Here is a 14653-nt window from a genome sequence, read left to right on the forward strand (position 1 = left end):
ATTTAATACTAAATTCTGAGTTTTCGATTGGTTATTCACCCTGAAACATCACAATCCAACATTTGCATTCCTCCTGCATTAGGATATCAAAGAAGGTACATGTCTTTGTCGCCATTTTTAAATTGGTCTTTTTAATTTTTGCGTAACAGTTCATAACTTATTACAGATTTTAGCTTGTCCTCCCAGAGAGAAATCATGACACATCAGAAACAACCAAAAAAAAAAGGTCTTGCATGTACACTAATCTCAATCGTTCTCTTTAATCAACGTTTTAAATCGGCTCACCATGTGGTAAAATAAACCCAAAAAGAATATAATTTCATAAATATATATTTTGGCTTTGGTTTTTCTTAGAATTATAATTTTGTAGGAAAGTACAGAATGAAATGATTTAGGTTCAAGATTAATTTAAGTCATATGTTCAATATATATTGAAGAAATCTTCTATTGTAATACATAAAGATAATAAATAAAAATGATTATTTAAACTATTCTGTGATCCTCTGAAAAAAATACACACCCGCTAAGCGCAGAAAATGACAGCCATACACCATCATAAGGGGAGGAAGAAGGCACAGTGATGACTGAGGAACCCTGACTGCAGGGCGTGCATCTTGGCAACAAGGCAATGTCTTTCACACATGAACACGCACCCGAACATGCTTTCACTCATGCATACAAACAAGGTAAGACACATCCAACAAGCTCAATGCGTGCAGCCGTTCGTGTTGCACTTCAGTCACTGGGAGCTGAAAAGAAAAAGATGTTAGGGAACGTGATAGTGGGCCGGCCAAGACATTTTTATACGGAGTATGTGACATTGTGTTGATGATACGGCGCCACTCACCTGGGGCCTCCTCTGCTTTGGGCTCTGAGTCAGCCGCTGTGGCCTCTGCATTTTCTGTTTAGGAGGAAAGACACAATCTCAATTAAGGTTTGTTTCAGTCGGGGGTGAATGTAATTCGTCAAAATTACAATAATTTAACAGCAGCATCTTTTTCCAGAGACTGTGTGTCCTCATTGACACACTGTCAATAGTTTCCATTGGGACCGTTTTGTTGTTAGAGAGTACTTCTAATGGGAAGTACTCCTAGCTGAAAGACTTGTATTAACTTGTATCTTTTTCAATGCTGTGGGCACCACAAATAACATTTTTGTCACATCCATTACATTGGGGTTGTATCAGAAATCTCGGATATCCCAAACCCCTAGGTGAATAAAACCAGACACCTTACGCTTGAAACCATCTAGGGAAAAACAGGTAAATATGTTTATTGCAAATTGGACGAATTTACATTTTAAGACCAGTATATTTGGACTGAGTCACTTACAAAAAAGTCACTGTCCAGTCCAATCCCTTTCTATCTAATATTTGTGATCATTTCCACAGAACCCAACGATCTCAAGCCGAACCATTAACAGGTCCAAGAGTTGACACTGGACACCTTCTCTCTCTCCACTGGCTGTGAAACAGGGGCAGGGAGACTCAGTGGGCCCAGTGGAAGCCCTATATGAGTTGGCATGCTCTAGTTTCTCTTTGGGACTCAGATAGCAACTTAATGAGACCACGGCAACAACAAAGTGTTGGTGACGTGCAAGCGTGCGCGCACACACACACACACACACACACTCTCATGTTGTCAAACTTTAACTGAGGGTGAGTCAAGTTGTACACCAAAATGTGTCAAGATCAAGTGGAGACAAAAGGTCATTGACAAGTTTTTGATTGACTCAGGCAATAAGTCGACAAATCAGTATTTTAAATGAAAAAAATTAGCAGAAGTATCCTATGCATTGGCTTTGCAACTTTGTCCATCTCCCTTTAATGGCCTGCATTACCCCGGGGCGACACTTTGCATTAGACAAAGAGGAAAATTAGGAGCCGGTCTCGTGAGCGATGTCGGCTGCTTGTGATTTGCATAATGAAGCAACGAGTGAACTGATAGCAGGTGATGTAATTCTGCGCTGTGTCACACAGCTCTCTGTGGAGAGCTTCCCTTTTATGATCATTTAACGTCAAGTGTGGAGAGAGATTATCGCCTCACTGCTTAGAATTTGGAGCTGTGGTCGGTTTTATGAGCTCACATAATTGTAATTTAGCAAATCCCCCTGTAACAAAAGCACCATGAGAGTATTCCCTTAAAGTTAAATGTTTCACTTTTAAAAAGTATTTTCTGGCTAATTACACAAACCCTGGGCCAACTGGTTAAAACGGTCACATTTATTAACTGTTAATATAATTCACATTTCAAAATCAATTGTCATCTAATTAGCTAAACTCAACCCATAGTCAAAGTGCCAAGAGAGATCAGCAAGAAAATAACTAAATGATCAATTCTGTGACTAATTAATCTATTATCTGTCCATTAAATTCCAATGTCATGTCAGTGTGTTGTTGGATACTACTTGGTTGTTACCACCACTGAGACTGAGGAGGGTCTAGGGAAAGGCAGAAGGGACACTACCTGTGTACATGGGTGCTGTGAACGACATACAGTGTTCACTGGGTTGCTATGTGGGAGGCAGAACTGTGCTCAGGTTACTGCTGGTCAATGGGAACAATCGAACATCTTGTCCCTAACGAGTAACCATAAATATAGTGACTATTGTTATCTACCTATTGAATTTTAATGGATTTAAATGACCAGTGGCACAGATGAAGATTGATGAGGGCCACACACACACAGATGAAAAGAGACAGGTATGCAGCTCCATCTATATCGGCCCCATAACTGCAGTGTTCTGTAAGTGTGACAGATGTCACAAGACTATCGCCAGAGATTAATTTGGGTCATTTGCATAGAAAAATAAAGCTTGTAATGAAACTGAATACTCGCTAAAAGCCTTACAGGGCCTGAGCAAACTGCTTGGAACTGGCCATTTTGCAACTGATATTAGACTGAATCCAAAGTTGAGTATGTTTGTCAGTAGCCCTCCAAAATAATGGGAATTTCTAAATATGTATATAGACATTAGGCTAAACTCTAGTTTCTGAACTCATTACTATTATGGAAAAATATTTTACAAAGTGGTAAACTTAACATAACAAACTAAGAACAACTAGCATTGGCCTATCACAGTGCATGCTTTTGACTCCAACCTACCTTGTGTAGGAGCTTCAGCTGCTGGCTCTGCAGTGCTTTCTGCTGCTGGAGCGTCTGCCGGTGCTGCTGCCTCTGCAGGCGGACTGTCTGCAGCCGGCGCAGGCTCCTCTCCTGCAGGCGCAGCTGCAGCGGTGCTGGCTGCAGACGCTGCGGCTGCCACAGATTCAGCTGCAGGCTGAGCATCGCCCCCAGCAGCAGGTGTCTGGTCCGGAAGAGTTTCACTGTCCTCAGCTACTTTACCATTTTCATTGGCGGCACCTATCAGAAACACAGGTATGATCAAAAAGACGGAAAAATTACTAAATGTAATACATTTAGAATTTAAATACAGAATAATTGAACGCATCATTCATTAATGTGTTTCTCTGGACAATTTGATGAGTTTTACTAAAGACTCTTTAGTCAAGCAAGCCTTTTTTAACATGTCGTAGTACGTACAGTATATGGATAAATATGCATAAAATATGTATCATATTCTTGCTCTTTATATAATTATGACTGAGGAAGGCAAACACTATGAGTGTATTAAGGATGAGGAACACAAGTAACAATCTATCATGTGAGGCAGAGGAGCTTCATAAGACAGAATGACACCCGTTTCAAAGGTCAATGTAATGTTGGTTTTCATTGGGGTGACCTAAACGTGTGCTTCTAGTGATATTATTAGTCTGCTTTATGTCAAAGCTTTGTTCACGTGTCTATAAGGTTTTGTTTAACATCATGGCAATCCAGGACAGTAGAAGCACTTTCACTTGTTGTATGGTGACCAACACACAGACTGTCAGATAAGCAGAACTAGCACTTCATTTCTATCATGTAACAGTTTGGGGCATCGACACTGTGCTCTTTGGCTTCCATTGTTTACTTTGTGTTGCCTACGTGATGGCTATGGGGTTGACCTAACCCAAAGCGAGTTAACAAGTAACACATATCATTATGGGTGCCATGCAACACTGAGAACAACTTGTTGTACACAATTCAGACTTGATTTAATTTCCTGAACGCTCAAACAACTTTATTGAAGCAGCCATTGAGGATGTGCAGTATCTTTGGCAAAGTAACAAAAAGTTTTCTTAGGGTTGTTGACAAAAAAATCATGCTGATGCTTCTTGCTACAGAAGCCCCCCCTAAAATTGAAATACTATTGAGAACCTGCTAATATTTATTTATTTATCTGTACAAAACCACTCTATGAGTTTCTGGCACGAGCATTCTGCATACTATCACCTTATTATCAAATTAGATAACAAAAATTAGCTGAGATAACTTCTGCAGCAAAAAAAAGTTCAGTTTATTAGCTCACTTTGTAACATTTAAACAAGACTGCTCAGTCTGTGTGAATCTCAGGACAGAGAAACAAGAGCAAATGATTCACTGAGGTTTGCATTTCATTCAAAACATTTTTAAACTGTAAACATAGTTAAGGTGGTGTTTTTTTATTATTATAGGCCAATACGTCTTCTTTGATGCGATAACCAATAATTCATTAATGTTATTATTAGTCTACGTGCTTGATTTCTTTTTAAATAGCCTACAGAGACACTTGGAGACACATGTGGACATTTATTTACTGCAAATCGCGGCCTTTCGCGCGGATATGAACATACACAAGCACACATAGCTTGCTAGCACTTAAAAAAATAAAATAATAATTATTTTTTTATTTTTTTTGTCAGATGGTCCACGCGCCCCACCATTTGAGAAGCACTGGCTTAATCATTGGGTAGATCGTTGTTAATGAACAATTACAGCCTCTATGGTTGCTGAATGGTAAGAAATAACTTCCTTGTAAACTTTTTTTTAAAACAAGGATTTGCATTTGCTTGGATTGTAGAATTCTAATCCTCACTGTCAAACTTCAATGTTTGTTTAAATTAAACATCCTTTTCAAAACGGTGGATGCTGTCACCATATAATCCTTTAAGAAAGATTGCATTGTTTAAAAGAACCCCTGGTGACAGCCACGTAACACACACTTTGAATGTCCTACATTCTTCCTCATACAGCTTTATTATTGACTTTTACTCATTAAGTCCCTAAGTGACATATACCCAACATCCTGGTGTGGTGGTAATGTGACAATCATGTGACTGTGACAGGATGAGACTTCCCAAAAATTGCACTTCACTTGTGTGACAGGTGAAAGAAATAGCTAATTTTAGAAGCTTGTTTTTTGTTACTAAAGGTGAGTTTAAACCCAATTAACGATTCTAATTTCTTAAAAGTGTGTCCTGTATTACATTTAACCTTGTCTGACCATATTTCATGAACAAATTTATAAAGTTAGGAAAATATCGCTGTGACGTATACGTGACATCGGGGCCTTTAACCTTAAAATAGTCATGGAAATCCTGATGTAACATATTTGTCACAATAACAAAAATGTGTGTAAAAAATATTACAATTTTTTTTTTTGCATATCTGTATATAAACAAACACAATTTTAATGTCCTATGCCGGTCCCATTTAAATGTAGGCTAATTGTTTTATTCTTCTAGTATTTAAAAAAAACCCATCATAAATGTGTTCTATATGGTCCACTTGGTCTGTGTTATATCTCCCATCATTTTCCTTTAAGGAGAAATGGGTCTGGGTTCTTCTGGGTTAATTGGCAAAATACTTTTTGAGTTGTAACGACGAATCACTACATCCCATTTGTCAGATAAAGGGTATTGACATGAGACTTCATGTTAATAAGTGTCCTCCTACCCTCTTTCTTAGAAACGCCAAGTGGCATCAGGCGAAGGAAATGAGCTGCATGCAAAAATATGACAACATCCTGGCATATTTACATCCAACCTCTAAGACTGTTCCACAAAAACACCTTGCCGTTCAATGTCATCCGGCTAAGAGCGTCTTGCAAGCAAAGTTTGAAGCTCTGACAACACCGACAAGATACTTTTCACATGTGAAGGAAACTGTTTTGCTTTGATGACCTTTACAGGGAGGTCTGAGGTCAGGTCAGCTGCAGGACAGGAGTTTAAACAGGGTCAAGGAGAAATGTATGCTCATAAGGGAATGTTTTAATTTGTGTCTCATAAGAACATTTGAATGTATGCACTGACATGGTAGCTAATCTGAGGGCCCTGAAGGTCCTTCACAATTGAAATATTTTACTATTGCGGGTGCCAGAGAAGATAATACAGGCCTTGGAGGATAACCAGACTCCTATTGAAGTATGGTACACTTTGACCCAGAGATGCCCGCATACTGTATCTTGCCACAGTCTGTACTGTTCGTCCACTGACCTAACCTTCACAGTTTTTTTTTAACTGTTTAAAAACTTTGAAAAGAGAATGAGAGCAAGATATACTCACACAGAGGTGTTCACAGTTATTCACCCACTTATTCTTTTAATTCTGCCAACTATGCTTAAGGGAGCACTTGGTGACATTTATTTTAATCGTGTTCACAACAAGTATTTGGCTGAGATGCAGCCAATTTGACAGCCATTGAATGTGAATTACTATTGTCCTGCACATATGTAGAAGATGCTATCTTCCTTAACGCTGCTGACCTAACTGCAAACACAGTGTTGATGTTTTACCTTGAAACGCATGCTAGTTTTACACCATAGCTGGGCCATCTCTGACCCACTACAACAAACATTGTCCAAAGTGGCCTCTCCATTTCCCACTGAAACCGTAGACAGTCACCAAATCTGCTTTAATGCCACTGTCTCTCTCATGACCGACAGCGCATTTGCATGCAGACTGAGTCCTCTTTGTCAGAGCAGAGTTCACTACAGTATAATGGATGAGTTGACTCTAGTTGGAGATAGCAGTGAACCATTTCCACCTACATGTCACAAGGCTATTTATGGTAACTAACTACTGAAATAGAATAACTATTAAAATGTCCAAAATCATTTATAGACATAATCTATATGTGGCATCATTTCAGCAAATTCATATTAACAAATATGAAATGTTGCAAGGTATTGAACAGTGTCCTGTTTTACTGTCAGAAAGGTTGATAGCTTGATAACTATTGTTATTGTTTGGATAGTTACCACTGTTGACTAAATGGAATTATTTTGAAAGCATTCATTATATTTAAAATATGCTTGCAATGAGTGATACCTAGCTGCAAATACAACAGCTAGGCTATGTTATTGGTAATTTCCACAAAGGTTATCTAATAAACATATTTGTGAGATTACATAGGCCTATACATGGAGAGTTGTTTGCGTCACCTGTTGTGCTGGCTCCGTTGCTCTCCTCAGGCTTAGCACTGGGTCGAGTCGTGTCCACCGCTGAAGTTTGGGCACTGGTGGAGCATCCCATCATGTCCCTTGCGCACAGAGGACTGGACGGTCAACTTCAGAGTGAAGAGGCGAGGGGAGGCTGTAGCTGCAACGATGATGACGTCGCGCATAGATATCCTCTCTGCAAATGGAGAGGACTCAAAAACTTCTGACAGTTAATTCCCTGGAGGAGACGCAATGAGACTCGTTGAATTTGTTCAGTTCCGCGCGTAATTGCGCATCATGGTTCTTCGTCCAAAAAAGCTATCTGTGGCTTCAGTATCTAAAACAATTGGGCACGCTGGTGAAATATGGGCTTTTGTTGTGTGCTGTAACTTAGGCTGTTTCCAGGAGGCTGGCGCAGGGACAAAAATACATTATTCAGTCAGTGTGCAGCGCGGCCACCTCTTGGGGCGGGGAAAGTAAACCAGTAACATTTATTCTCGCTAAAATAGCAAGTTAATCATTCACAAAGGTAGCATAACCAGCTAAATGTAGGCCCTAAATAATATCAAAAGTAAAAGTATTTTTCAATTCAACTTCATTACGCAAAAGAAGAGACCCTGTTAGAGTGGACTGGTAATTTTTCAAATCTGTAAAAGCAACATTTTAAAGTTGCTTATAAGCAATGCATTTAAATTTTATATATGTGCTGTGTGTGTGTGTGTGTGTGTGTGTGTGTGTGTGTGTGTGTGTGTGTAATATTATTCTTATGGGTGTGTAAGTGTGTCAGTTCATCTGCATTGTAATAGTTTAGCATAATTGTGATAGATAGATAGATAGATAGATAGATAGATAGATAGATAGATAGATAGATAGATAGATAGATAGATAGATAGATAGATAGATAGATAGATAGATAGATAGATAGATAGATAGATAGATAGATAGATAGATAGATAGATAGATAGATAGATAGATAATTATCCCCAAAGGGCCTAACAAAATTGTCTCTGGCTGTGTTTTTGTCATAGTAGCCTACATAAAAGTTTTTGTACACATACCATTCGCATGGAGCATTCTGCGCAGTAGTCGTCTGCGCAGGCCTCCCGACAGATAGCAGCGCGGTGCACCATGGTACTTCCTTTCTCTCCGAGGCCATATTGGAGTAAACTCACTGTAAGAAGAGCTCCGAGTTTTCTGATTAAAAAACAACAGGAATCGTTAATTTTATAATTTTGTTGCTTCCAACACCTTAACGACTTTATTCTCCTCCTCTCCTTTCGTCCGCAGGTTGGCCGGAACGGACTAAACCGCAAAAATGGTGGCCGCAAAGAAGACGGTGAGTGTCGTGGGCTTGGGCCGGAGCGCACGCGCTGCTGTAGGGCTAGGCTGCTGCTTCACGTGGAGACGTGTTTCTCTCATGGCCTGCTAGCTCGCTCTGTTGTACTACGTCTAAACGTGTTATTTGCATTCGACATGGACATCTTTGCATTTTTTTTTTGCGGCTTTTCTTTTTGAAAGACCATACCTCGACTGTACATCCATCTGTTCGTCGGCTAACGTTTATTGCTAGACTACTTTACACCGGCAGCGAAGCTAATGCTAATTTGCTACGTAAAACAGACATGATAGTAACTCATAACAATTCCTACCAGCCTAGTCTACCTAAACAACATATGCACTGTGCTCACCGCCTTATGCCGGTTTAAGTGTCATATTAATTTTCCACTAGTGAGATCACTGTGATGTAAGTTAGGTATGCAGCTGCTTGTGTGCTGTCACTAACCTTTGGTTTTTCTGTCCATTCAGAAAAAGTCCATGGAGTCTATCAACTCCAGACTCCAGCTGGTTATGAAAAGTGGAAAGTACGTCCTGGGCTACAAACAGTCCCAGAAGATGATCCGACAGGGAAAAGCCAAGCTGGTTATCCTTGCCAACAACACCCCTGCCCTCAGGTATATGAAGAGCATTTATGAATTTATTTTATTTTATAGAAGTTGAGTTACATCAAAGGTTTTGTGATTGGCTAATGGCTTGTGTGTAACAACACAACCCTGCTGTAAACAGATGAGACAAAATGGTTGTCAACGCTGTTAACAGGGCCATGAGATAGAAACACTAAGCAACAAGGACATTAAAACTATTTGGCATCAATGCATAGGATGATTCCAGTAATGTTTCGTTTTTTAGCCTATATTTTTAGTTTTACGAAACTTCACAACAGAAACAACTTAACCAGTGGCCACGCTTACACAGACAACTAACAAGAAAAAGGAGGAAAAAAACACTCAAAGATAAACTAATTTAGGCAATTCCTGTAATGTTATGTATTGCTATAGAGACATTTTATTCACACATTTAATTAAAAAGTTAAACCTTTAAACTGGGCCATTGCCATTTCAAAATATTTCAGATATTGACTTGATATAAGGTTAAAATCTTTTGCACCATTTTTAGTCGGTATTTGACATCAGTGCTGTTGGTGTGGTTCGATGCAGATGTTATTAGGAATTGTCTGGTTATACTGTTTATTGTAACGTTTTTAACAATTCAAATCAACTACAACTATACTATAGTAACATCATTTGGGTCCCTTGTCAAATTTACTGCATTTGTTTCTGCTGCATGAATCACATTTTTCCCCATCTCTGCCCTGTCCAGGAAATCTGAGATTGAATACTATGCCATGCTGGCCAAGACTGGCGTCCACCACTACAGTGGAAACAACATTGAGCTCGGTACAGCCTGCGGTAAATACTTCAGGGTGTGCACACTGGCGATCATTGACCCTGGTGAGTACCTTTTGTCTGTGTTGGAAAATATCTGTAATTCAGTGCACATCTTCACAGAATTCAGATTTCATGATGGAACTGGGCCCATAATAGAATATTTAATGGACTAATGGCATGTTTCCGACACAAGCAGACACTTGTTTGACAAACTGAAAAGCAGCAAGAAAGTGCCACCAAAGTTTTCTATCAAAACAAACATTTAAATTACACTTCACATACAAGTATACTAGTAAAGTAGTACTACCACACTTGCATTCAACACACAAAATCAAGAGAAAAGGTTTAGAATCAGAAAGAAAAAATGTAAATGTTTATTTTTATAAAAGCGGTTGGAACTAGTAGCCAGATCTGTGATGTAATGTAAACTGTAATAATACCCATGCATCAAAACTGGAGAATGTCTTTACTGACCTCAGTTATTTTGGTTCAATGCTTAGACTGAGGTATCTTACCTTTACCTTCTGCCATTTAGTTTTCTCTGTGTGAATTTTGTGCCTGTTGATGCTGCTCATCCAACTAGTCCCACATTTTTTTCAACTTTGCTAGATGAAAGTGAATTAGAGCTTTTGGTTGAGCATCCTGTTTTTTTTCTAGCTACTTTTTGAAAGCACTGTTAACTGTTCTCAATCTTTACTTTATATGTAGGAAATATAAAGAAAATGTGTTTTTTGGGAAGGGATATCATTTTATTTGTCCTAACTGTTTTTTTTTCTTCTCTTCAGGCGATTCTGACATCATCAGGAGCATGCCAGACCAGCAGCAGCCAGGTCCTCAGTAGAGCTGTTCCCCCGCCCCGTTGTTATAAATAAAATCGGTGTTAACAATATATACTGCTGTCTTCATTTTCTGATCTCTAAAACCAGCCTGTCCCAACAATGTGTTTATATTTGTGTCCACCAGAGAGCACCAGTGTGCCCTTTGGTTGTTGCATTTGAAGTGGCTCCCCTTAAACCCGTTAAAGGTCTGAGGGATTTCTTCTGGTCTCTGCAGAGCTGTTCACAATATAAGACTCGGCAGAAAACATCATCAAAATAATTCTGGAAACCACAGTTGAGCATGACGGGATTGTCCCTCTGTGAAGATTTTAAAGCAACCCGACTGACGGCTTATCACAGTGTTGTCAAAATTACGTAACCGCTGATCTTTGAGAATTTTTTTTTCACTTGCGTAAACCTTGGGGATGACCGTCTGCTGTATTATCTGCAGCAGGTTGACTGTAATAGAGTAAGGACGTTCTCCTTTCAGAGGTATTAAAGGCTTTACAGGGTGATGTCACCCATACTGTTGTCCTCCGGGCTTGTGTATGTGTGAATATACTGCTCAACACTTAATGGGCCAAGAACAAGGTTGTTCTTCTTTTTTTTATCGAATGCAGACAGAAATTAAGGTCTCCCGAAGAGCCGTCAATCAAATGTGATAGTTAAACAAAGTTGACTTCAAATAAAAGATGTCTCCAACAAATAAATTACCAATCTTTCCCTCAAATAATGGCTGTAAATATATGTGGAATAGCAATTATGAGTGAATGTGGGGTTAGTAAAAACCAGATTAATCCTCTACCAAGCAAAAAAGTTATTTACTTCTAATTAAATGTTTTTTATTAATCTTGGATATGAAATTGCACCAATTACCTTAATGTTGCAAACATTGCAACACTTTCACAATCAGTGTTGGAACAGGCTGTGGTTACATATATTACGGGATAAATTAAAAGATTTTATTCTTCCTTGAGGTGCAGTGTGTTTCCCCAGAAGTCACACTACAAATCTGCCATGCTACAACTGTTTTTTTTAAGACAATTTTTTGGCATCTTCAAGCTTTATTTGATAGTACAGTTGAAATGGGGAGACAGAGAGAGCAGGGAGGACCTGCAGTAAAGGTCCACGGGTCGGATTCGAACCCGCGACCACTGCAACGAAGGCCGGAGCCAATATGGTACGCGCTCTATCCACTACGCCACCAGAGCGCCCCAGCTGCCAGCTGGTCAGTTTTAATTTGATTAAGCCTTTCATCTGTATCTGTTGATGGTCCACAAATTGAGGCTGGAGTGGGCCTTTTTGGGAATGGCCCCAAGCAGGAGCTAGGTCTTCAGTGATAGTAAAAAGCAGCTCACAAGTACACACATTTCTTTCTGGTAGCCTGAGGACATTGCTTTATGTTTTAAAGGTCCAGCACAAGCATGTAAGTGGCTCCTTAGTGCGAGAGAGTATTTTAAGTCTGAGAAAATCAAATAACATCATGATGGCATCTGTTTTTACCAGTCAGCAGGGACCTAATGGAGGGACCTCATCAAGCTTCATCAGACATTAAATTATGGGAAATGTAGGATCCAGGATTTTTGTAGTTTGACCCAACAAAGAATTAAAAGTCACACTATCTTGGCCTGTGGTCTCAATTAAATTAATTATTTTAAATGTGCCTCTTGCAAGTCCTACAATGTCATGGCAGTTCTGTACTAAATATCTAGAACACCTCTTAAACATTTGTATTTTTCATTTGCATCCTGTCTACAGTCAAACCTGAACACATAACTTAAAATGCCCAAATCAATTCAGAATAAGAATTATAAATCATATTGTACACTGAAGTTATCATGGTCATCCAATTGAGAAATTTCATCAAACTTTTTTATTTCATTAGCATTCAAGTACTATAAAGGATAAATATGAAGATTTGTAAATTGACAAGATGTGATCTAATAAATGTCCATGACTCGCGCATCTACCCAGAGACAGATATACTGTATAAGCCATCCATCATCCATCCTGAGGTTTGACCTAGTTTTTTTTGTCCATTCGCTGCTTCCCTAAGCTGTGTTTTTTTCCCAATTCAATTGAATGAAATCATCCCAGATGATCTGTTCACATGCAGCAGATCTGTGCTCCCCCTTTTTTGAATTAACAATTGGGGACAATCTGCACTGTACATAGAGAAGGACCAGACAGCACCCTCCAGAACTTCACATTTTCACCACTACTGTAAAGTTTTATAATTTTTTTAATTGTTTTGTCATGTATTGACAGCTATGTAGAACAAAGTCCTTTAAATACAGATCAATCAAAAATTCCAAACACAAAGCAGCCGAGCGTCAGGCGGTGTTGTTCACTGAATTAAGTATTGAACACTGCTCACCACCACAGGAAAATCCACTGGATGGTGTGTGAGGTCAGTTCACCTCAGTGGGTGCTGCATGCCTTATGTTCTCGCACACATCATTATCGATCATAAACTTCTCTCCTCGTTGCCAGGCAATGGTCATAACAGACAGAAAAGCACATACATTAAACAGTTTGACAATCCTATAGAATGCATTTAGTAGGTGCATTACTGGGTCATACATAACACATAACATATCTACAATTATCAGTTTATATCCTAGTAGATATTGTTCCCCATATTGGTTATTTTTGATCGGCTGCTTCAGGTACATAAGGTTTGAAAATAAGAATTTTTGGTCATAAAAAGAGACTTTGCAAACACACCATTTTGGCTCTCCACAAATATCTCCCTTCGAATGTACAACCCTCCCATTTGCATCCAACAAACATGTAAGTAAGAAAAGAGACAGAACATGACCCACTTCTTTTATTTATTTATTTCCCACCCTCTGGCCTGTCCTGGTGGCAGAAAGTATGTGAGTATGTCTGTTTGGTAGCAGAGCCAAGGTAATGCCAGCTTCCATTTTGAGGCACGCAGGCCGGTAAATCCCTGCTGATCTGTGAGCTTGTCCCACCCACCCCACTCCCACAGAGGGATGCTGAGTTTTTGAAGGCAGTGGGATGCAAGCACATCAGCAGGACACCCATATTTTGAATTGTCAACATCTAAAAAAAACACTTGATTGTTTCTCAATAATTGCTGGTTGGATGTGCAGATTTGTACGGACTGCCTACTATTTATCATTTAATTTTAGAAGAGACAAATGTAAATCGTGTCATGCCACAATTAACATAAATAAGCAGTTAGATGCTGATTCAGTGTGAATGTCTTAGCATTGAATCAATCCAGTCAGGCCTCAGTGTGACACTATGCTCGATTTTCAGCCCATGCTGCATTACATTTTTGTTGAGTGGTGTTTCCCAAGATGCCAAGTCCCCCGTATTGCATGGCCCAGATGCCCTGTAATTTGATTAGGATGAGCATAATATTAGCTTCAGTCAGCCCTGATGACCACATTAGGCTACTCCATGCATCTGATCAAATTATCATGTATTAAGAAGTCCACGTTTATATTGCTGTCTGCTCTTTTTATATTTAGCCATGTCTTACCTCTGCTTTTTCAGTTGTATTTCTGTTCCTAATACAATTATATCTTTCAGCTTACTTGCATATTAAAACATTTGGACCAGAAGTACTAATACAAAAGAAAAAGAAAAACAGAGCCATAGGCTTTCTTCAAACAGCTACCTTAACTATACAATTTCTTGATGAGATGATGACGAACAGCCGTACAATAAAAAACTCAAACTCAATTAATAAATCCAGCAGTTGACAGATTGACTTTGATTTTTATTATTCGGAATTGAAGACATAAGCTCAAGCAGATCCAACGAGAGGATGTGTGTTAA

At 39.1% G+C, this 14653-nt stretch overlaps 2 protein-coding genes across 2 annotated transcripts; one reads left to right on the forward strand and one right to left on the reverse strand.

The window, feature by feature from the left end:
* Positions 1 to 355: 355 nt before the first annotated feature.
* Positions 356 to 7413, reverse strand: LOC307264225 (uncharacterized protein). Its single transcript, XM_080045536.1, has 4 exons — positions 7300 to 7413; positions 3105 to 3362; positions 848 to 901; positions 356 to 749 (listed from the first exon to the last, which is right to left on the reverse strand). Exons 1-4 carry the CDS (start codon positions 7391 to 7393, stop codon positions 736 to 738), a joined length of 420 nt encoding a protein of 139 aa, XP_079901662.1. The 5' UTR covers positions 7394 to 7413; the 3' UTR covers positions 356 to 735.
* Positions 7414 to 8420: 1007 nt separating this feature from the next.
* On the forward strand, positions 8421 to 10911 carry rpl30 (ribosomal protein L30). Its single transcript, XM_080044988.1, has 5 exons — positions 8421 to 8469; positions 8584 to 8632; positions 9103 to 9248; positions 9955 to 10085; positions 10808 to 10911. Exons 2-5 carry the CDS (start codon positions 8612 to 8614, stop codon positions 10861 to 10863), a joined length of 354 nt encoding a protein of 117 aa, XP_079901114.1. The 5' UTR covers positions 8421 to 8469; positions 8584 to 8611; the 3' UTR covers positions 10864 to 10911.
* Positions 10912 to 14653: the final 3742 nt, after the last annotated feature.

This window comes from Ammodytes marinus, assembly GCF_949987685.1.
Source record: "Ammodytes marinus genome assembly, chromosome: 17".
Classification (NCBI taxonomy): Eukaryota; Metazoa; Chordata; class Actinopteri; order Uranoscopiformes; family Ammodytidae; genus Ammodytes; species Ammodytes marinus.